Here is a 22,868-nt window from a genome sequence, read left to right as displayed (position 1 = left end):
CCCCCCTTATTTCTCTTCCCCCGCTCCCAACTTCCCCGGTAGCGCCGTCGGGCGGGGAGATGTGCTCTCTGCTCGTAAAGCCGCTGCTGAACTTAGGGAGACCTATTTGAGAACGTTGTTCAGAACACATCTCCTTAGTCCCTTAGCAGCAAAGTGCTTTTACTGCGGTGTGACAGTACACGCAGTACAGTGAGAGTCCCATTGAGGGCGAAGAGATTACTCACAGCTCACAGTGTCACAGCTGAGACAGCTGTAGGACTCGTTTGCACTGAAGGTCGCATTGCCAGTTCCCATATTTGCCTCTTTACGTGCCCTTATCGACGCCCTTGCTGGCTTTACGCGGCCTTGCGCTCCAGTTTCCGGAGCAGGATGCCCGGTGCAGTGCCACACTGCGGAGGATGGGGCTGCAGGTCGGCAGGAGCTGTGCCGGAGCTGTGTTCCCTCAGGCTTTAAAAAAGATGTGAAAAGCTACCTGTGAGTTGGCACTGCTTAACGATGTAATTTATGATGGCTCTTATTTAGTTAATGCAGACAAAGAGATTAACTTGCCCATATCTGTTTTACCATTAATTATTCTGTATCCTGGAAACAGAGAACTGAGAATTGTTTTGGTGGGATAGTGCCCAGGACAGGGGCCTCAGAGCACCATTTGCTTGGTTTTAATTCCAGACTTCCCAACAGTAACGGCCCTGCTCCAAGGATTGTGTTTCTGTGTTTCTGTGTTTCTGTGTTTCTGTGTTTCTGTGTTTCTGCCTCTGCCCCTCAGTGCACCTCTGCTAATATCTTGTTGGTTCTAGCAAGGGCTGGAAGCTCGCCGGGTGGTCAGCATGGGAGACCTGAGTCCTGATTCTTGGTTCTTCAGCTTTCTGGTGAGTTTCACAGGAGTTTTAACAACGTGAATGAGGCAGTGTCGGTGCTTTGTGGGAGTGTTACAGAACGTGGTCTCCCACAGGTTGGCAGTCTGTCCAGGAGCCTCTTTGCCACTGCAGCCCTCGCAGAGAACCAGACCTCTAAGGGTGAGTGTTCTCATCAGAACTATGTTTTTACAAGCAATATTCAGTAATATTGCATTAAAGGTGTAACAGTGCATTAAAGGTGTTCCACTGTGGAAGAGAAGGTAAAAAAACATTTTCTGATTTCCTATTTTATAGCTGAAGTTACGTTTGCACGGCCAGCTGCGCTGCTTCCTGCCTGTCACCATGCACCCTGCAGGCTGGCTCTTGCTTCCCAAGGCACACACTCTACTCTGTGTTTTTCTCTTCAGGTTTTGCTCCTGTCACAATAGAGAGCTTGAGACACGTGTATGAATACGTGCCCACTGCTCTGGACTGGTGGCACGCAGATAGGTTCTGTGACCAGCGCTTTGCTCAGCTGCTTTTTGAGCCCCCAGACAGCGAGCAATTGTCCTTCAGCAAACTGCTGCAGTCCCACCACATCACAGGTTCTGTATGGCTGAACGAAAGGGACGGGGTCCTGCACAAACCAAAATGGAGACGTGAGTATAAGTGGGCTTATTTGGAGACATGTTCACTGCTCGATATTCTTCATCCTGGAAAATGTGACCGGGCTGCCAGTTGTTTCCTATTGTCCTTGTGGTAACATGGAGGTCCTCCTGCCACAAGCTGGGACAGGCAGCATGGAAAGCACATCATCCTGGCACATCAGCTGCCCAGCCACTGCCAGACTTTGCAATGCACTGCAACAAAAGGCAGTTGCAAGGGGGCTCATCTGTGCTCCTCTGCCATCTGCCTGTAAACCAGCCTGGCTCTGCTTAGCCTCTCCATCTGTATGTCTGCAAAGCAACCATGCTAGGCACAGGATGAACAGAATGGGGTTCCCCAGCAGCAAGGTTCTGCATGGCAGATACCTCAGAGGATTTATTTGTCTGTTCTCTTGGTTGCTATAGCTTGGGAACAAGCTGTTAGTGCCAGATTAATTGTTTGTAGTCCTGAATACACCTGCATTTCTGGAAATCACACTTGCTGGAATAATTCAGCATCAGCTTTCATGCCTTCCTGAACCCCTCAGACTCAGGCAAAGCTGAAGCATTTCTGTGTGTGTACAGATATCCCTGAGTGCAGGGGCCACATGCTCGAGAGGGACCCAATGAAAATGATGGTGTTGTTGTAGTGGAAGATGAAGAAGAAGCATAGACAAGTCTTGCTCATGCCAGCTGGAATTTCTGTTTCTAGGGAACCATATTGTGCCAGTCCTGGTGTTTGGAGACAAAACAGACACAAAATATGTGAAGGTGCTCTCTGAATTCCCAGCGCTGCCTGCTGTCACAGCCTGTGCCCACCTTCAGTGGGACACCAGGACTCAGGAGATTGCTACCATCTTCTCCTACGCTGTGCCAGCTTTTATTAACGAATTCCAGCTCCGTGGCTTTGTTGATGAGGAAGGCTTTGTTAGATTTGCTCTCATTGTCCATGGGCACCATTCCCCATACCTGCCTGTGTTCCGTGCAGATGGACAGTGGCATCACTTCTGTGTGACATGGCAGCAGGAAAATGGGACCTGGGCCATCTATGCTGATGGTAAAAGGAGGGCATCTGCCAGCGGTCTGTGTGCTGCAGGGCTGGCTGCCCCCCAGGCCATCTATGGCCAGGGCACTTTAATAATCGGACAGGATCAAGATTCCCTGGGTGGCACCTTCAAGGCAAAAGAGTCCTTCAGTGGGAACATCACAGACTTGCACATCTGGCAGAAAGTCCTGAGCGTGGAGCAGATTGAGAATGTTCGGTCATGCTGGATGGTAGAACAAGAGCTTGTGTTCGGGTGGAGCCTGAATGCTCTGGAGGTTGAAAGCACTGTTGAGGAAGTGACTGCACAGTTTCTTTGCCCAGGTAAGTCCTCCCTCCCTCTGCAGGAGATCAGCAGGCAGGGATGATCTGAGAAACAAATCCCATCCTCAGTGAGGGAGTTTCGTGCAGTTTGTGGAAAAGACAGTCTCCTTTGGGAAGAAGATTGCACAGATAGCTGCTCTGATGCCCTGAGCTAATGAAACCCATTCCCTCTTCCATGAGAAATGCTTACTTGGCAGTGGTGATGTTTCTGGGGTTTGCACACCTACTGCTTCCGTGGTCTGCTGGGGGAGGGGTCTGTCTCTCAGCCACACTGGTTTGCAGTCCTGATGACACATGAACTCAGGGCCTGGCATTGCCACCTCCTCGCATTTCTTCTGGACGTTAGAAGCACTTTGAGCCCAGTCCCTGCCCCGCTCCAACAGAGCAGTGGGACTACTTTCAGAGCAGTTCTCAGCTTTTGTCTTCAACAGAGCTCACAGGTTGCTTACAGAAAACAAGATCTGCTTGGGCATGACGCGCTCTGGGAGTGGTGGGCCTTCTGTTTGTGTGTTTCCACAGGGCCTGTTGAGGAATGTCGAGTTCTCGAAGTTGGCAGCAGTGGATTCCGCCACACGTCTTGTTTGCAATCTTTGCCTTTTATCTGTCGCTACAGAAAGGGTACAGCATCTGTTATTTATTCATCCATTGGCTCCACAGCATTCATTCCTGGGGGTCCAAGCTAGGGTCACAGGCAGCAGTGGTGGCAGTGTCTGCTCTGAAGAGGCTGCATGGAAAAGTGCCCTAGCAGTGACTCTGCTTTGTTTGTATGCGGTCTGATGGGTTATATTGTTACTCTCTAGTGAAGTTACATGGGTCCTGGATGCTGTGCTGCAGGGCACTTCCTAATCCCAGCATCTCCAGGCTTGTTGGTGTGGGGCATGGGGAGTCAGAGAAGTTGCACTGCCCTTCCAGGTGGGATCTTGTACTAGGAATAAAATGCAGCTGGGAAGTCTGCTTGTCCTGACCATCCCACAAGCTCAGCCAGCATCTGAGGAGCATTCCCCAGCTTTTGAGCAGAACATATGTCAGCCACACTGCTAGACAGCACAGCTATGGTTATGCTTTTGTTTTCTTCTCAGATGCATATTGGCAACTGAAAAAAGCTCAGCTGGAATCCAGCCATTTGCTTGTCAGCCACGTGAACATGCTTGCAAAGAGGATGGTGGTGAGTCCTGCAGCAGCTGATGGCTTCATGGCACTGAAGCAGGAGCTGTTGAGGTAGACTTGCCGGTTTCTGCTGGTATTTGATATCACTTTGCCAAGAATTATTGCCTGTGGTCTCTTCCAAGCAGCTGTTGGAGAGTGTGACCAGCACAGCTGTAATTTATGCTATGATTAAGCAAACTGTGGCTTCGGGTTAGATGAGGTTGAGGGGGACAAAAGAGTTCAAAATGTCAGGGCTCCTTGCCCTGAGGTGTGCCTGGCTGGTGGTGGCAGGGTTAGGCATGTGGTGTTGCTCAGGGCCCCAGCACACTGTGTAGCTGATGATCAGGCGGAGATCATAGCTCTGCACTGACCTAAGATATCCTTTCCACAGCAGATTCCTGAGAACATCTTCGCAAGTAATGTCCGAGACATGAACCTCTCTGTTGCTCTCAGTACTCTTGATGTCCTGGCAACTGCCCTGAGGAAAGAAGAGACACCTGTGGAGTCCTCTGACCTCCTCACGGTGCTCCAGTTACTAAAGCAAGTTGCTGATGTGGAAGTCCAGGAGAGAGAGGAGCTGGAGATGCTGGAGCAGTTGGGCCAATATTATGTGGAAGTGACAGAGTTAATTCTGGAAGAGCAGAATATCGGAACGTGGTCATCCATCAGCCAGGTGATGTGCCAGCTGTGTGCCACATCAGCTCATTTGCTCTGTGTGCAGATCCTTGGCTTGCAGTATGACCATGGGCTGAAGACTTCTTTGTGTGGTCATGTGTCCTTTCTGTCCATGCTCTGGAGCTTGGATAACTGCAGTGAGCATGGGCACACAGCCTTTGTGCCAGTTCAGAGAAGGGTTAGCTCCAAAGGCCAGCTCAGCTCTCTTTGAGCTTCTCCACTTCAACAGCCCAGATTTGCAGGACTGCACACAGTTTGCGGACTCGTGGCTCTGTGTAGATTCCTTGCTCTCACATCCTGCTGTCTCTGGCAGGGCACCTTCAGTTTGTTGTATTTTCTGTGTGTGGACTGCCAAGAAATTGTCTGTCATCAGACCCCACCATGTTCAAATCACCATCAAGCTTTATGTGAGGAATTTCCATCATCCCACCCCCGTCAGGATTTTCTCCTGTCTTCTGCCATTCTCACATGGGTCTTTTGTATGGCCCACATTCTCCACCTGTCTCTGGGAAAACTGTGACACAGCCTGGCCAGGCCAGCACCTCAGGAACTGAGCCAGCATGGGGAGGGAGCCAGGAACCTCCAGAGATGAAAGGATGCTGTATAGTTCAGAGTTAACCTCTTTGCTTAGAATTGCTAAGCTAAGTCATTGTGGTCTTTGTGGCCACAATTACTCACAGCTTCCTGATAGTGGCATAAAACCAGCCCTGGCTCGGTTTAGCTGGTGCAGATGTATCTGTGAAAGGAGAAAGGACCTGAGTGTTGTTGCTGGGAGGTCTACGGCTGTGTTGTGCACAGGGGTCACCTGTGCTGCACCACTCCTGTGCTGGGATGGTTGGGCCAGTCACCTGCTCACCTCCAGCCATGAAACCTTTCCAAGGTCATTCTTATAGCTGTGCCAAAATTCAGGATTCCGGTCTAAAAAACAGTTTGTTTGTTTGCTTTCTGTGTTAATGGCTGTTTATGAACACTGGCAAGTTTCCCTACTTGCAAGTCTTTCCACCACAGCTGAACAAACTGGGAACATTTTTCTTTGAAGAGGACATACATAGAAAAGCAAAGCACACAAAAGCACTAAGTCCTAACATCTCTTTTTCTTCCAAAGACTGAGCACTTGAGAAAACTACTGTGAGGTGTGAGACGTGTGAGCTGGCAGTTCAGGTGCTGACTTCTGTTGTTCTCTGCATGTTTCCAGGCTGTCAGAGGGCCTATGGCTGTTGTTGAGCTCTGCGACAGAGTGGTGTCACTCTTGGCCCCGCTGCTGACCTCAGGGAGGACACAGATCACAATCCAGCATCAGAATGTTGGTAAGTGGCACTGGTGAGGTGCAGAGCACAAGAGGGCATCTCATAGGGGCTGGCTCAGGATCCATCTGCTGCTGTGTCTCTTGGCTGAAGTTAAAATATCCTCACAGCATTTTGCTGCACAGTAGCTCTGGAGGAAAGCTGAACCCTGTTTCTGCTCCTGATTTTGCCTCTGTGTATGGGACTTATACTGTTTGGGTACTGTTCGTTCATTCTACATTACCCTACACTCTGCTACAGGGATGGAGGTCAGGAAGCTGGAGCTCAGCAGTGAGCAGCTGAGCAGTGAGGCATACCTGATCCAGAGCCCTGAGGAGGACAGGCCTGACTTCATTGAAATCCCTGTGGAAGAGATGCAAAGACTGAAAGCCAAAGGTATGCCATGAAGTTCTGTGTTTTGCTGGTTCTTCCCATGGCACTAATGCAGCACGTTCAGCAGGAAGGGTCTTTACTCTGCCCACAGCTCTCTGGGGGAGCACTGAGAGGAGATGCTCTCCATGAAAGGGCCGGGGTGGTGTGGGAGGTTGTCTGCAGCTTCTCTGCGAGCACAGCTCAGAGCTGGGAGAGCCCACGTCCAGCCTGGGGCAGTGGTGTTGAGACATGGGCAGCCCAGAGATGCAGGTCCTGCCCTGTGTGCCCGCACCCACCCCACACTGCTCTTTCTCCCCAGGTCTCCGCAGGGTCACAGTGAAGAACATGTGGTTTGGCTACGGCTCCCTGCAGCGCTGCCTGCCCAGCCCAGGCCACAGTGCTGCCTTCCAGGAGTTGGCTGCCTCTGATGGAGGACAGGAGTGAGTGAAGCAGAAATCCCTTTGCACCACAGGGGTGGGGAAGAACTTGTTTTGAAGTCCGTGTTTAGTTTCTCAGTGCCCCTCCTTCGGGGTGACCGGCACCCTGTTCCATCCCATTCACCCTTGTCTCTGGATTTCTGGAGAGGCAAACAGAAAGGGGCCCGGCTGGAAGGGCTCTGTGGAGGCAGAGATGCCTCTGTGCATCCCGGCCCGAGCTCCACGCCTACCTGTGTGCTTCGTGCACCGCAACGTCCTCTGCGCGCCTTTAGGAAAGAGTTTCTCTGCTGGGTGAGTTAGGGACTGCGGGGCTGCTGCTCTGCCCCCAGCTGGATCAGGGCCGGGGCACGGGCAGGAGCCGGGATGCTCAGCCCCGCTGCTTCCCGGAGCTCCCGGCCGCCAGGGGGGGACGGCCGCCCGCGCATCCACCGCTCGGCCGTGCGGGGCGGTGCTGCTCCGAGCCGCGCTGCTCTGTGCCGCCTTGGAGAAGGCACGATGCTGTCTGCTGAGCGCACCCGGTGCTGCTGCGTCTGTGAGCAGCACGCTTTCCCTCACAGGTACCTGAGCACTGCAGTGGGCACTGCTGTCATTTCATCCACCGTGCTCAGCGACCACCAGGAGATAAGCACTTCTGTGCGCTACCGCCTGCAGCACCACACCCAGGTACCGTCCCAACCTCCAGCGGGAGCACGGCGCAGCCAAGCCCCCAGGCAGTGCCAAGGCTTTGCCCAAGGCCTCCAGAGCACTTGGGCTTAGTGTGTCCCACACCCAGCTCTCACCTTGCCCTGTGCTTCACTGGGAGATGTTGTGCTGACAGCCCTTGCTCTGCTACATTGCAGCTCAGCAAGTGACTGCCACCCATCTGCGACGTGTGCGTGTGGCTGTGCAACCTCTTCTTTTCCATCTCTCCTGCAGGACCTGCCTGATAAGCTGGTGGGGCCCATCTGCGCCTTCTGGAACTTCAGCCTCAGGTGCCTTGTTCTTGTTCAGGTTGCCAGATTCACAAATCTTTTGTTTCCACTGCAAAAACAAACATAACTGCACCAGTGTAATGGTAAAAGTAAAGATCTGTAATTCTCTGACATCTGCTGGGATAGAGTTCTCTCCTTTGGCAAAGTCACTCAAAAGCAAGTGACTTTTAATGAGGTACGTACAACCAAAATGGGAAGCCTTGATTGTGATTGTTACCTACAAGAAGGCCTTGTAGTTACACAAGCACTCAGGACAATTTTCCTGGGCAAGCCTACTGAATAAGGCAAACCCACTGAGACACAGGCCAGGCCACAGGAAGAGCAGTGCCCAGTGCCCTCTTCTTCCTCATTTCAGCTCCACATGAAATCCCTTCAGCACCTTGGCTTTCTACTAAAGCATGCAGTAATCTCAATGTGCTTTCTTTTCCTTTTGCTGCGTGTTAGCCCAGATGCTGGTGGGATGTGGTCAACAGCTGGCTGCTCGGTGGTGACATCACTCCCAGACTCCACTGTCTGTTTCTGCAACCACACCACGAACTTCGCAGTGCTGCTGCAGGTGTATAAGATGGAGGTAACTGAGCAGCCTTTCTCCGCTGGTCTGAAGTGGGGGCAAGAACTGCAAGCAGCACACTGCTAACTTGTGGGGGTTTTGCCTTTTGTTGTTTCATGACTGGGGGCAGAGGACCACCAAGGAGGAGCTCACGCTACAAACCTTGACTTTTATTGGATGTGGAGTTTCCTTCTGTGCCCTGGTTGTTACCTTCATTCTATTCTTGGTAGTTGGGTAAGAAACGTTGGCCTCTGCATGTCTTTTGTTTGATATTTTGCTCCAGTACAAGTAATAGTGTCAGGTTCTGTAGATGGGCAGGGGAGCTGCAGCTGGTCACTGCAGCAGAGGGAAGGGAGAGGCTGGCATTGCCTGAGGAGGGGATGCAGTACCATGGTTTCCATGGAGATATTTACATGAACTCTGCACACACCTGAGTGCCTGTGGAAAGGCATTTACCAGCAAACAACGTTTCCCATAAAAGCTGCTCTGGTAGAGCTAACTTTCATAAAATAAATTTCATAAAATAAACAGAGCAAAGACTATTTCTTCAATTGCAAACCTTTCTGTATCACTCAGCAAGCACAAGGACCCACCCTGAGAGCATGGCAGCACCAAGTGCTTGTGCACCGTGGCAGTCCCTTGCCTCTTTGGACTGCCATCTTTGCAGCGAGTAGTAGAGAGATTGCACATAACCCAGGCAGGTCTGCACAGCCCAGCAAGCCCCCACCAGAGCACCCACACTCCTTCATTTGCCTGTGGCTGAGCGCTTCGTGTCTCCTTCCTCAGCGTCCCTAAGAGTGAACGAACAACTGTGCACAAGAACCTGATCTTTGCATTAGCTACAGCAGAAGCTCTGCTCATGTTCAGCGAATTGGCCAAGACCAACCAGGTAAGCTCACCAACACATACCCTGTTTACCTAGCAGGACCAGTCCTGCTGAGGTGTTATTGGCAGAGCTAACAGGAGTTTAATTCCTTCTATTAACATTCCATTAACTACCTGTAATTTGCATCTAGGTGAGATGCGTGTCTGTGGTTGCAACATGCAATCCATCAGGAAAATGTGTATCTTGGTTCTGATGAAAAACTTCCTGAAGATGTTAAAGCAATTGTAGGACACCAATGTATGGGAGGCTGTTTTCTTCCTGGGCACACATTCTCAGAATTTTCCTGAGGACTTCTCTACCTTAAGGAGGATGTGGTTTCTCTCCTCTCCAGGTGCTGTGCTTTATGGTCACTGCCTTCCTTCATCTCCTGTTCATGGCAGCTTTCTCATGGATGCTGGTTGAGGGGCTTCTCCTGTGGAGCAAGGTGGTGGCAGTCAACATGAGTGAAGACAGGAGAATGAAGTTCTACTATGCAACAGGATGGGGTAGATCTCTCTGCACTGGGGACTCAGAAAAATGCATCATTTATTTTCTATGGCAAAAATTTCAATAGAAGAAATCTGCTCAGCAGTGGTGCAGTCAGACCAATACTTGCTCGTCACAGGAGCCTACTGCCACTGTTCTGCAGAGGCTCTCATTTTTGAGTGAGAAATTGCCAGTCCCAAAACATAAGCTAAAAAGCATTTGTTGTTTTTCCTAAAACCAAGGGTTCAACACAAAGAACCAGAGGAGGAAACTCATGGTAAATTCTTATTCTTGGAGAGAATCACTACTGTGATCATAATTAAAATGTAGATAGGTTCTTGACTAAGCAGGCTTTATTTCGAGTGAGTCCTTAGGGTACATAAAATTCACTGAAATAAACAGATCTATGTCTCAGAGAAGCCTGTTCAGGTCAGTGCTCCTCGAAAAGCATGAACCTAGTTGGATACTGAGCAATATTTTGCATTGTTTTATGATTTCGATTGTCCATTTTGTTAAAACAGCAGTCTGAGGAGTAAATTGCTTTGATCGGGGCTCAGGACTTGTAATGCTTTATACCTAAAAAAATGATGCTGACAGCATATAAATCTGGTCTCATAGAGCTGGGACAGATTTCAGCTGCAGTAAATTCACATTGTACACAGGGTTTAAGAGGCTAAGCTGGCTCATGCTGGAGCATGTCTGGCCATGGGGGTTTTGAAGCAATTATCTAGAGCTCAGCTGATCTGCTTGGGTCATACTTGCTTTTACTGGGTAAAAATTTATCTTTTTATTCTTAATTTGTGCAGGCCTTCCAGTCATTATCGTGGGTGTGACCCTTGCAACTTCCTTCAATAACTACGTGGCAGACAACTACTGCTGGCTGAACGTTCAGACCAACGTCATCTGGGCCTTTGTTGGGCCTGTTCTCTTCATCCTGGCAGTAAGTGCCAAAGCCTTCCTGGAAGGCACGATGCCTGCATGACTGGTTTTAGGAAAGCACTGCAGAGTCAGCTGCAGAAGTGCTGGCACTGCTAAGATGCTTGCTCACTGGGCTTTCCTTGCAGTTTAACAAAAATTCTCCCATAAAAACTTCACACATAGTTGCACAATAGAAATAAGTCTCTTTAACCAAAGCAGATTGCTTTACATTAAAAAGTTAATATTTTGTTGACTGGTTCATGTATTGACTGTTAGACCAGGAATGGTGATAAATGCATAGGTTAAATGTGACTTCACCTTAAAGATCTGCTTGTCACATGGGAACACCTACATCCATGAAATAGTTATCAGTATCACAACAGAACAACACAGCAGCAGAAAAAGGTTCAGTGCTGAAGGAGACTAGAGCAGCCACTCACCAAAACATTCTGTGGGAGAGGTTTTGAGAAGTTTTTTACAGACCTGATACTTGTGCAGATAGCTCTATAAAGCATTTCATTTTTCTCAGAAGTGATCGTATCTCTTCACGCTCCAAAAATTAGTTACTGACTTCCCAGAGAAGAGACTCACAGCAGTGGAGTTCAGATCACTGAAGCTCCACGGGTCTGCTGGCTCTTTCCTGACAGGTGAACACCTTTGTGCTTTTCCGGGTGGTGATGGTGACTGTGTCCAGTGCTCGCAGGAGAGCAAAGATGCTGACACCCAACAGCAGCCTGGAGAACCAAATTGGAATACAAATATGGTGAGCATATCACAGCACTGGCTGATCAGAGTATAAAACAAGGGGAATACTGTTAAACTGAGGGGGTGTAGGGTAAATAATCCCCAAGGATGGTACTCAATGAAAATAGTATGGAAGATGGTATGTGTTAGTAGGCCTGTGTAGATGGCACACAGATAGCTAGCAAAGAGGGTGGCTCACCTTTAGGATGATAGAAACTTACTGTAGGCTCCATGTGGGAGGGATCTCTGAGAAGAGATCCTTCCCTGGTGGTGGTCAGCCCTTAAATGGGGTTTGGGAGAGGTGGAGCCAGGCTCCACCCCTTCCAATCACACAGGTGTATCACCTCCACCTGTGCTCCCATGGCTGACTGGGTGCTCACCTCAGGTGACCCATCAGTGGTTCAGGCCGTGATTCAGCAGTTCCCATACAGGGGGATGCGATGGCAGGCTGTGAGTTGGGGCAGTCTGGACAGAAATGATTTTCTCTTCTAGAGTGACTGAGCATCACTCAAAGGTGGTTCCTCTGTTGGGCTCTTTACCATTGAGGACGCTAGGGCTCTGTGCTGCTGAGCAGCTTGCTGTCAGGCATGCAGACATCCTGTAAAACAGTAAACACAGGGAAGTGAGGGAACAGCCTTGAGTGTTTCCAGGAACCAAGGGATGTGAAGTGCCTGATTTCCTGGAATCTCACGGAGATCTGAGCCAAAAAGGGGAGTCCTCTCCACAGAACATTGGGGTTGAAGTCATCCCTTTCATAGGGCTTGTACACATTTACCAGAAGCTGTACCCAGTGCAGGGGCTTTGGTTTATTTACCATAATAAAAAGCATTTTCTGTCTGCCTGGGACTCAGTGGATTGAAAGGAACCCTGGTGGCAATTGCATGAGGAAGGAGAAGCTGTGTGGACCTCTGTAATCAGTTTATGTAGGGAGACCTCTAAAAACTGCTGCTTGAGTCACTACTTTATCATCTTCTGTGAATTTTTATTGTTGTTAGCTGGCGCCAGATACCCCTGCTAGACATGCATTGTTCCCCTCTATCATAAATAAATTTCTCTAGAACTACAGAGGCACAAAGATAGGGCGGTGTAGGAGGGCAGGGTGACATCCATGTGCTAATAAAACAACTATAGAAGCCCTTCTTGTAGCAGCAACTCCAGGGGAATAGCTGTTTTCTCATGGCTAATGACGTCAAAGAGCCCCCTTCTTACTAACTCTCAATGATAAAAAAAGAGCTGGGCTGGCACATTTCTGGTTGGGAATTGAAGTGTTTGGTTTTTCTCCTCTAATTTTGTTTGCAAAGGAATTTGTTTCATAGCTACCATCTTGGGTGCTGCTTGCTCAGCACCTTGTCAGAGACACTTGCTGGGCGTGTAGAGCTGGCTCCTGGGCGAAGACAAGGAGAGCTCTCTTGTAAACTGTAAAATACAGGGCAGAGTGCTCCAAAAGCCATGATGCTCTGCAGCCTAGTGCAGTGCCAGTGCAGTGTTTCTGCTTTTAAACATGTCCAAGTAACTCTGAGCTCTTCATTCTGACAGGGCCACAGCTAAACCTGTCTTGGTGCTGCTGCCTGTGCTGGGACTGACGTGGGTGTGTGGGATCCTTGTCCACCTCAGCATCATTTGGGCCTATGTCTTCATTGTGCTCAACTCTCTCCAGGTGAGTCCCCTCACCTCACAGCCAGCAAGGCTGATGTTCCTCACGCTGCACTGTAAATCCATCAGCCCTACTAACTGGGAATCTTTGTCAGTTCTGAAGCCCAACACAAGTTTCCCAAACTGCTGTGCTATTTTGTCTGAGAAAACTTAAGCTCCTGCTCCCAAGATGTGAAATGCACCCCAGCACACCTCACTCATCTCATGTCCCCTCAGCACCAGTCACTGGAGTGTCTTACTGGTGCCACAGCTTTCCAGTTCAAATCTTGTTTCTTAGATTAGTTTATCTGAAACCTTGACATGGTTTAAAATTACACTTCCAAACTAGCATGCTTGTAGGGAGCTTCATTTTTCTTCCAACTTCACTGGTTTCTTCAAAAGAAGAAAACTTTAACCAGTCTGTATGTGATCAAGAGAGCAAAATAAATTAATTAGTTACAGCAGCAAGGAGCTCTTCATTCTGCACTGATGTGGAACACTTCCTGTGAACTCTGAAAAGCTGAAACTCGGGGAGATGTGGTGACAGAATATCATAAGGGCTTGCTGAAGTCGCATAACATGGGCTTGCCACCTGCAATGGAAAGCATCAGCCACCTGGCTAGTCAAAGCTTTCCAAACCTTAAAAGAAAGCAGCTGTAGATGGAGCTAGAGAAGCACTAAACTCCACTGCTCCTGCTATTTGCCAGAGAGACAGTTGTCCCAAGGCAGAAGATGGGCATCATCACAGACAGGTAGCTCCTGGCAGCAGAGAGCCAGGCAGAGGAGGATCTGCATAGCCATGGCCTAGCTCTAGGTGCTAGGATTGCTCAAGTACAAATAACACCAGAGCTTACCCACACAGTCAGTTCTGTGCCTTTGCACTAGATAGTCACAGATCTATTTTTCAGAGTCCCTTGCCTAGTTCCTAAAGACAAATTTTACTCCACAGAATCCAATTCAAGAGAGAAACTGGGTACTGTACTCTAAGAATTCTCCATCTATCTTTTCCCTTGGGATACTGTAACACAATGGAAACCACAGCAATGGCAGCAGAGTAGCAAGGTCCTAGGCTGCAGCAAGTAGTAATTTGCTCAGATACAACAGTCATAAACACAGAAATAAAGGAAATCAGCTGTTTTCCTTCAGAAGGACTCAGATATGCAGGAATCACCAGTAAGATACCCTTACCTCCACTGCCAGCCCTTAAATGAGGTCTGGGAAGGGTGGGTCCTGGCTGCACTGAGATAGGAGATGTTAGCTGGATTTATTTTCTTCCTTTGCTTTCTAAAGTACTGCTTCTTTTAGGAGAAAGACGAAAAACAACTCAGTATGAGTCTGATTGTGTGGGCAAACAGCCAAGTGTTTGCCCATGAATATGCTGTGCTTGTTTGCCTTCTCCTTCATTGCTAAGTTCAGGTCAATTTGAAAATTACCCTAGAAAAGAAAGTTTGATGCTGGTGGGCAGCTGTGGAGTTGAGAAAAAGCAGGAATAAAAACATGATATTTCTGCTCTTTTGCTGGCTGGCATATTGAGGGCAGCTTCTATAGATCACCTTGGGATTTCCTCTAAGGCCAGTGTGCTTCTTTATGTCCTGGGGTTGTGCTGGAAAGTTTTGCTGCTGTAGTTGTTTGTTTGTTTGACTACTTTCTATTTATTTGAGGAAAAGGAAACCTATTTTCAAGGTTACTCTGTGCACTGACGCCACACCTGACAGCTCCTCCTGCCAGGCACAAGAACTCAGCCCAGCAAGAAGCAGCAGCATGAGGTGCTGGGCCCCAGGGGGCTGCAGTGCTGTGGCCAAAACCCAACCAAGATGACCCACCAGTAACTATCCTGCCCAGTTAAAGAGGCAAGAAACCTGTAAATGGATCAGTGCAGCCCTGCAGCCCCTCTGCTGCCACCATTGGAGGGGGACTGGGGCCATCCAGGGCTCCTGTTCTGCACAACTCTGCTGACACTGTGAGGGCTGCACACCTCTGCCACTACAGGTGAAACCAAGCAGGTCAGCTCCACAGGGCACTGGGCTGTGAAATCCCAGTGGGACAGCTGCAGGAAAAAGCTGTTGTTATGTACTTCACTGACCCCTTACCCTACGTGTTTCTGGTCAGCGGCCAAGTGCTGGCAGCAGAGCTGGCTGCCCACAACCGAGCCGGGCTGACAGAGTGGGGAGGGGTCCCCCAGTGGCCATGAGCTGTCGAGGTGGGACAGCAAGGCCTTGGGCCAGGTACATGTATTCTTGAAGCTATTTCACCTATCTCCCACTCATCCAGGGGTTCCTGGGATAGATCTGGAGCACTGCACAGCACTGTGCTCAGCAGTTATTCCCTAATGATGGCTGCTTGCTGGCAGAGGTCGGTTGGACCCCTCCCTGAGTGGAGCCAGAGCTGCTCGTGATGGCGGCCCCTGAGGAAGATGGCAGCTCTGCTTTGCTCTGCGAGGAGGCAGAGTGGGCAGCAGTGGGGCAGCAGTGGGGCAGCAGTGGGGCAGGAGCAGCTCCTCTGGTGCAGCCCTACGCCGTAGCTCTGCTTCCGCCCTCCGCTGCACAGCTGGGCCTCCTCTTCTTCCTTGCTTTCCTTCCCGCTGACCTCAGCGCTCCCTCCCCCACTCCACTTTCCTACAGAATGATTATTTCAAGGAAGACCTGCCTCGGCAGCCTGGCCAGAAATCTGCTCTGGAGGAGTGACCAGCGTTGCTGTCTGAAGGACAGGTCGTGGCACGGCGCCAGGGTATTGCTACCATTACGCCTGCCAAGAGCTTGCAGATGAAGAGCGAGGCTCATTGAAGACAAGATGGATTACTTTTCTTGCTGCAGCTGATTTATCTAGCTGAGATAACAAACACCCTACAGATATAACATAAATCTGCAGGACCAGATAGGGCTGCCTTAAGGCCAAAATCGTTGGTTTGGAGCTGTAATTAGCCCCTGGCTGCAGCCTCCAGGTGGTGCTCGCTCCGGGCTGTGCACAGAGCCCTTCCTGCAGTACAGCCCATGTGAGACTCGAGTTGTGGGTTACAACAGAGCTGTGGCTCATGGCACAGCATCTGATTGCTTGCCAGTCCCCAGTGCTTTCATACAGGAGCACCAGTTTGGTGGGAAGGAGAGGGTGGCCAAGGCTGTGCATCCCAAGCCACGGGGTGCCAGCCTGGGAAGGCTTTGTCTGGGCTGGAAAACCCTTCCTGGATCAGTACCCCCTAAACATGCATCAGAGGCTCCTGCTGGCACACTGTGGTCCGTCATGATGTGGGACAGAGGAACTGCCTGTAGCATCACACTGTGTTTTGTGGGAGGATGGCCAAGGTCCCCATCTCTGGGCTCAGCAGGAGGGGAGTGCTCCTTCCTGGACTTCAATTCCCCTTGTAACAAATTCCTGGTGGTTTCTGTTTCTGAGATCTGAAGGAGGTGTTTCTGGAGGGATTTTGCATGCACGAGTGAAGAGGAGTGTGGGAGAGTGTTGGGTGAGGGGAGCAGAGGTGCCCAGATGGAGCTGCTGTCTCCCCCTCCATCGCTCCAGGGAGGCACAAAGCAACTTCTGCTGAGTGCCTGAACTGCTGCTGTGAGGTGAGAAAGAGGGAGAGGAAAAGGAAGAGGGACTGGGACAGCTCTCTTTTGGACTCTCTGTGAAGAACCTGGGGAATGCTCTCCTTTCCCCAAGTTGTGCCATGCCTGGTGTCTTCGCCTCTTCCCCTTAGCCTCATCTTCAACCATTCTAATGCTCATCAAACTCATTTCCTCCCATGGAAAGTAGCATCAAAGCAGCTGTACATCTCTAACTTCCTGTGTTCTCTCATTTTCAGGGCCTTTACATATTCCTGGTCTATGCAATCTATAACAGTGAGGTAAGAAATACCCCTGGCTGGGGCTCTGTCACTCTTTAAAGTAGCAGTGAAGCAGTAGCTGGGATTGTAGTAGATGCAACAGAGAGTATAGTCTAGCCTGTGCTTCTGGTACAGCTACTGCTTTTTGTCCATGACTTACTGGAGGATCTTTTGCCCTGCTAGATTTGCTGTGGCCCTCTGTAATGTCCTTGCTCCTCTTCAGGTGCGGAATGCCATCCAGAGGATGAAGGACAAGAAGAAAGCACTCTCTTTCACAGTAAGCCGCAAGGAAGCCTTGCTACTGCCATTTGTTCATCCTTCACCCATCAAAGGAGGGCCCTACCTATGTATGTTTGGACTCCTTTAAGGAGATAATGTTGAAAATAAGTCTTATTTTTCTTCCCACTTGTCCTGTGTAGGAAGAACAGCAGAGGCTGGCTCCTTTCTCTGTAGTCATATTGGACAATGCAGACCCAAGATCATCTACCTTGATTAAGCAACAGCCTTCTGTACCAGGGTGGGATGGGAGCCCCAGTCCCAGGGGCAGCATGTAGATCAAACCAATCTTTAAATCTGGATCCGGTAAATATACATGTTGCAGTTTTCACTGTCCTGAATTTCTTCCCTGTCACTGCAGAACTGCTCTCATCCCATCAACTACTTATCAAGTCCAAGAAACACCACCTCCTGGGACACTGGAAAGCTGAGTCCTGCAGCAGAGAGTGCCTTGTCAAGCCCTGTGCAGAAAGACCCTCCTGTGAAGAACATCACCAACAGAGGTAAAGAGAGTTGTCACTGCTGTTGGCCCAGACTCCATCATGAGAGCACAGTAAAATGTTTACCCTAAGGCTTGAATATCAGTGCACATTCACTTGGCAAGGTGCTGAACCCATTTGCATCCTCAGAAGGATCAGGGCTGTCCCTGCAGGCTGGCCGAGCATGAGCAAGGGGTTCTCATAATTGTGTTGTGCAGCATTGCCCTCTTTTCAGGCAAGAATCCATGTTTGTGTCTTAAAATGAATTTCCTAGAGAAGAGCGAGTGAAGGTGATGATGGGAAATAGGTTCTTGAGTTTTTGGGAAAAAAGGTGTTGCATGCTCCTTCCAGTTTGTAGCTGCAAAAATTTACTTGCAATTACAGTTGGTCCCTTTGCTTTGGTGGAAGATATTTAGGAAATGCAAAACACCAATTTTTTTTATAAAGCGTGAATATTTGTATTCCAATCTCTGAACAATCTGTGTTGCTTTACCCCCTAGGCAACTTTGGAGGCAAAATTCCCATGGGGATTTCATCAATCATGTCACCAGAGAGACCGGTAGGTAATGTCTTCTCATATTCGTCCACCTTCAGCCATACACAGAGTGCAGTGGGGAGGAGGCCCCCAGAGCAGAAGTTTTCAAGGAGAGCAGTGCCCTCTGAGCTGCGGGGAGCTGGCCCTGCTGTGGCCTTGCTCTCAGCTGCACTCAGGGCTCGCAGCCCCTCTCCAGGAGGGGAGCATGACGGGAGGGTGTTCAATGGCAGGGAATATAAATGAACAGATGTGAATTTGAGTACGTAAGGCAGCGAGCAGAGGTTGGTATGGACTGAAGCAGGAGGCTTCCCCAGGATCAGCAGATTTAACATGGGCAGCAGGGGTTTGCTGTCTGTGCAGCAGCCAGGTTGCATCCATTCAAGGAGGGCAGCCCTGAGTTCTGCAGCCATTTCACTCCCCTGGCAGAAGCCTGATGCAGAGCTCAGCAAGGTATGGCCTAAAGTGGAGAACAATTTAAATTTGACTACTCTGATACCTCTTCTATCTTCCTCTATTGAAATGATCATCAGTCCTTGTGCACTTGACATACAAGTGCTGTAATTTCCTCAGAATAAAATCCAACACTACTTTCGTATAAGTCTCTCACTGAAGGATCTCTCTCTCCCTCTCTAATATTTATCCTTTGAAAACCTGTGTCACATAGACAGCTCTTATTTATCCAATAGATAATACTTCTATAGCTGGCATATCATTTTGAAGCCACTCAATAAAATCCATATTTTCATCTCCCATGATTTATACTGCAGTTAATGCCGTTCCTCCTTCATGCTAAACACCGACCAGGATTCGCAGGTGATGCTTTTCTCAGCCAGCCAGGTGCTTGCTGTGTAAACTGGGAGCAGGACTAAGCTCTCTGGCACAAAATACGAGACGTGGGCTAAAGAGATTAGCCCAGAGGCCTGAGTTTTCTAATGCAGGGAGTATTAAGAGGCAGATTTCCTAAATGCCAAGGCCATGGCATTTCCTAGCAAGCAAAGATAGAAACTGCTTTCCTCTGTATGAGGGTCACTTTACTGTGTTGTTGCTGCTTAAACATTTCATTTTCAGTGCATTTGTTTCCTTGCTAACAAAGGTGTGCTCAGCAGTGTGCAGAAGGCCGCGCTGTTGCCTGCGTCTGGGGGGGCAAAGACATGCACAGCACTGCTCCCCGTGCTGACTGTGCCCCTGTGGAGCCACGAGTGCCATGCTGCTGAGCAGCTCTGTGCAGCATCAGCTCTGGGCAGTGGGGTTGGCAGAGCCCTGTGCCCTGCGTGGTGCCATCCCCGGCTGATGGGTGCTGCTTGCTATGTTGTGTAAGTCCGTGCTGCTTTCCTGCTCCCTGCCCAAGTGAGTCATGTAGCACTCTGGAGCTGTGAATTAAGAATGTCACTGGCAGCTGCACAATAGTTGGGATGAAGAGAAGATGCTACTTAAAAACGTTTGAAAGCACTTAAAACGACAAAACACCAAGCAAGTGAAGCTACAAACACAGACAAGACGTTCTTTGTGTTTCAGCTTTTTAAAGTGTTGTTTGGTGATATTTATCTCTGTTGGGCTGGGAGCAGGAATTTCACACCGCGGAGTGTTAACCATCACTCGGGCACGTGGAACAAGTTTGTGCGTGCGAGGAAGTTCTCTCTGCTCCTGGTTTTTGCTGTCCCTGTAGCAGATGCCCAAGCTGCAGGTGGCAGTGAGGCTGGGGCTGAGCAGTGGAGCTGCTGAGAGGTGCAGCAGGTTGCAGGGAGCTGCCCGTCCCTGTGGGGCTGGCTGCAGGCTCTGCAGGAGCTCAGTGCTGTGAAGAGCCCTGCTGGGCCTTGGTGGGGAGGCTGGGGGCTCCAGACATGCAGCAGACCCACCCGTGCCTTCTGCTAACAGATGTTCTCCCCTTTTTCAGGCTGTAGAGCTGACAGCATTCAAATCCTCAGGTAACATTTCCTTCTTTGTCTTCAGGTGTTTTTTTTTTTGTTTGTTTGTTTGTTTGTTTCTATGCCAATGCTACTTTCTCTGATTGCATTGTGGAGCATATACCGAAGGGTGGAGAGTAGGCTATTTTTGCTCAGACTTTAAGAAGTGTTTTATTTCCATCGTGCCTCAGTGGCTGCAGTCCTGGCAAGGCTGCTGAGGGCTCCGTATCTCCTGGACAGGGCTGCAGCAGATGAGGAGCAGGGGGTGCCTGGGGGCCTTGCTGTGCTGCCTCTCCCTGCAGCACCAGAGGCTCAGCTCGGCCATGACCCTCTGCAGAGCCATGGCTGCTCATCTCAGCACTCATGAGGCTTTTCCCAGCATCCATGCAACCTTCCTGCTGCTTCCTGGCCACATCCAAGTTGCTTCCAGGGGCAGTAGCAGCTCTTTGCTGCCGCAGATTATTGGAAAGCAACAGCTGCTGCAGGAAGCACGGGAGGGTGTTAGGAACGACTTGCTCCTGGAGAAGGGAAGCCAGGAAAGATGGGGTGTTCAGACAGGGATGGATTTATGAGCTTAAATGCAGCCATTTAGCTTCTTCTGTTTCAGGTTGTAGAAAGGCCAATGTCACCACGAAGGTGGGTAGAATTGAAAACAAAATCCCTCCTAAGCCCCAGACCTCTGCTGGGCTGCAGTGCTGGGAGGGGCCGGCTCGGGCAGGTCCCCAGCTCCTCTGTGATCAAGTGTAGTGTGTTTTGTTTTGTTTATCTGTCACTGATGAGTACTGCAAGCACTCTCACTGCAGTCTCTGGATGGGGTCACTCAAGCAGACAGTGCAGGGGCGAAGCAGCAGGGATGGATTGATATTATTTTTTCTGCATTGTTACATCTTCTTTTGTCAAGGGATGCTGTGCATTAGCAGGTTCTCATTTTGCTCTGTATTAAGTGTCTAAGCAGGGCAAGCTTAGACTGTTTTCAAGAAGATGCCACCCAGAAGCCTTACAGCTCTCCTCTCCACAGTGGACACATGAATGAGGCAGACAGCGGTGTCTGGGTGTAAACATGCTGCAGTCTCAGGCTCAGCACTGCCCACACTGAGCACTGGTGCATCTCAACCTCACCTGCTCCTGCCTGTTTAAATGAGCCACATTTGTAATTAAACTCCAGCTGTGTAAAGAGATGGGCTGCTTAGCTCATTTTTGCTCACCTGGGAAAGCCCCCAGCATATGTTTAAAAAAAAACACACACCAAAGGAAGGATGGAGCTCCCACAGTACCTTTGGGGTTAGGAGAGCTGGCAGGTCCCCATGCCCCAGGCCGGGCTCTGTGCCTGCCCTCCCTATGTCAGCAGCCACATAACAGTGGTGGAAGCAGCAGCTGGAGCAGGCCCGCACTCACACAGTTCCCCGCGAACCTGGAGAGCAGCTCTGCTCGCGCCTGGGGCCATGGCTCGGGCGTGCTTCAGCCTGAGGGTGATGGAGAAGATCTCCTTGAACCAGAAGAGCCCTCCTCTCACACTTGTGTGCATGCAAGGCAGCCAGCACGGCGCTGTGCTGCTCTGCAGCGAGGCACAGGACTCAAAGATAAGTGCTTCCAGCCATTAAGCGATGAAGTACGAGGCAGCAGTGCCCAGCTGCAGTAATGCTGTGCTGACCCCAGGGCAGGGCAGCGTTGCACGTGGTCGTCACGGCCTGTTTGGCAGCACAAAATGCTGTATAGCTCCTGGGGAAAACAGCTGCCAGGGGCGGCAAGCCATAGGCCTCTGTGTGTGATGGCAGTTGAAAAACAAAGCTTCTCAATGCTCATTTCTGTTTGTTTTCTCCCCAAATAGTTTAATGCAAAGAGATGTGTTTTGCCCCAGATGCATTTATCTGAAAACTTCCAGGCAGCAATAATGCAGATTACTGTGGTGCCAGCAGCAGGTCTGCAGGAGGTGATGCAAAGATGCAGGAGGATACTGACTGCCCAAACTGGGAGGGCACGTGGGCAGGAGTGCGGTGAGAAGCTGCCTCCCCCCATTGCCTTAACTGAGCGCTGCCATGCTCTTGCTCCCCGTGCAAGAGGCACCAGTGGGCTTCATGGTGCAGGGCAGATGGGCTCATGGCAACACTTCAGTGCGTGTCAGGGTGAAGGCAGATTGAGCCCAGGTAAAGGCCAGGCCAGGTTCAGCAGCACACAACGCACGGTGCGGCGGCGTGGCTGCAGCACAGGCGGCCAGGGGCTGCACGCTGCCCCCACAGCCCTCCCCCTCTCCCACCCCCAATATTTGGTCTCCCCCCCCCCCCGTAAGGACCCAATTCACTCGGAGGGGCCGCATGCTTTTCGCAGTAATGAGCTCCAGCCCAGCTGTACAAAGATGCACGTTGCGCGGAGCACTCTGCCCAGATTCATTACACCCATTATGTAAGAAGGGGATGGCCGGGGGGGTTCACATGTTTGCACAAACAATGAGTGCCGTCTTCCTTGTCTTGGTGAACAAGAGCTCCAAGAGGCCTCCACATCCTCCATCTCTTCAAGTGATGGCTTCTTTGTTTCCCCACGATAATTTCATTATTCGGTTTGAATACATTTATATGTTGCTAAGCCACACATAGCAACATGGATCTTGTCTCCACGACCCAGCCTTTCTGTGATCAATACTGAGTATTTCTGCAACTCTCACAACACTGCCTTCAGTGGGGTTTCTTTTAAAATAATGGGGAAATGGTTATCCCAGGGATCTGCAGCCAGCCGGGCACTGGCATGCCTTGGGTGTGAGGGAAAGGCCGACCCACTGGGCTGCCCTGTCCCTCCCTGCTGGGCAGAGGGGGCCCTGTGCCTTGATGGGGGGAAGCACAGCCCATGCACAGTCAGTGCTCTCTTCCATGGCACCGTTGGTATTTTCATTAAATCTTGCTGAACCTCTTTCATCGGTGCATTCAGAGCTGACAGTGCC

At 50.2% G+C, this 22,868-nt stretch overlaps 1 protein-coding gene across 1 annotated transcript; it reads left to right on the top strand.

The window, feature by feature from the left end:
• Positions 1–827: 827 nt before the first annotated feature.
• On the top strand, positions 828–21,028 carry ADGRD2 (adhesion G protein-coupled receptor D2). The gene is made up of 25 exons (XM_065737273.1): positions 828–869; positions 953–1,016; positions 1,265–1,495; positions 2,193–2,846; positions 3,366–3,464; positions 3,926–4,011; positions 4,384–4,665; positions 5,863–5,974; positions 6,212–6,346; positions 6,642–6,762; positions 7,317–7,422; positions 7,675–7,730; positions 8,175–8,301; positions 8,411–8,514; positions 9,067–9,169; positions 9,498–9,651; positions 10,438–10,571; positions 11,197–11,312; positions 12,830–12,950; positions 16,722–16,763; positions 16,966–17,019; positions 17,380–17,521; positions 17,998–18,056; positions 19,927–19,957; positions 20,881–21,028. Exons 1-25 carry the CDS (start codon positions 828–830, stop codon positions 20,967–20,969), a joined length of 3,264 nt encoding a protein of 1,087 aa, XP_065593345.1. The 3' UTR covers positions 20,970–21,028.
• The last annotated feature ends 1,840 nt before the right edge of the window (positions 21,029–22,868 follow it).

Source organism: Cyrtonyx montezumae, unplaced genomic scaffold (assembly GCF_038088225.1).
Source record: "Cyrtonyx montezumae isolate F1298 unplaced genomic scaffold, pur_monq_1.0 scaffold_20, whole genome shotgun sequence".
Classification (NCBI taxonomy): domain Eukaryota; kingdom Metazoa; phylum Chordata; class Aves; order Galliformes; family Odontophoridae; genus Cyrtonyx; species Cyrtonyx montezumae.
This window is presented reverse-complemented; position numbering and strand designations above follow the sequence as displayed.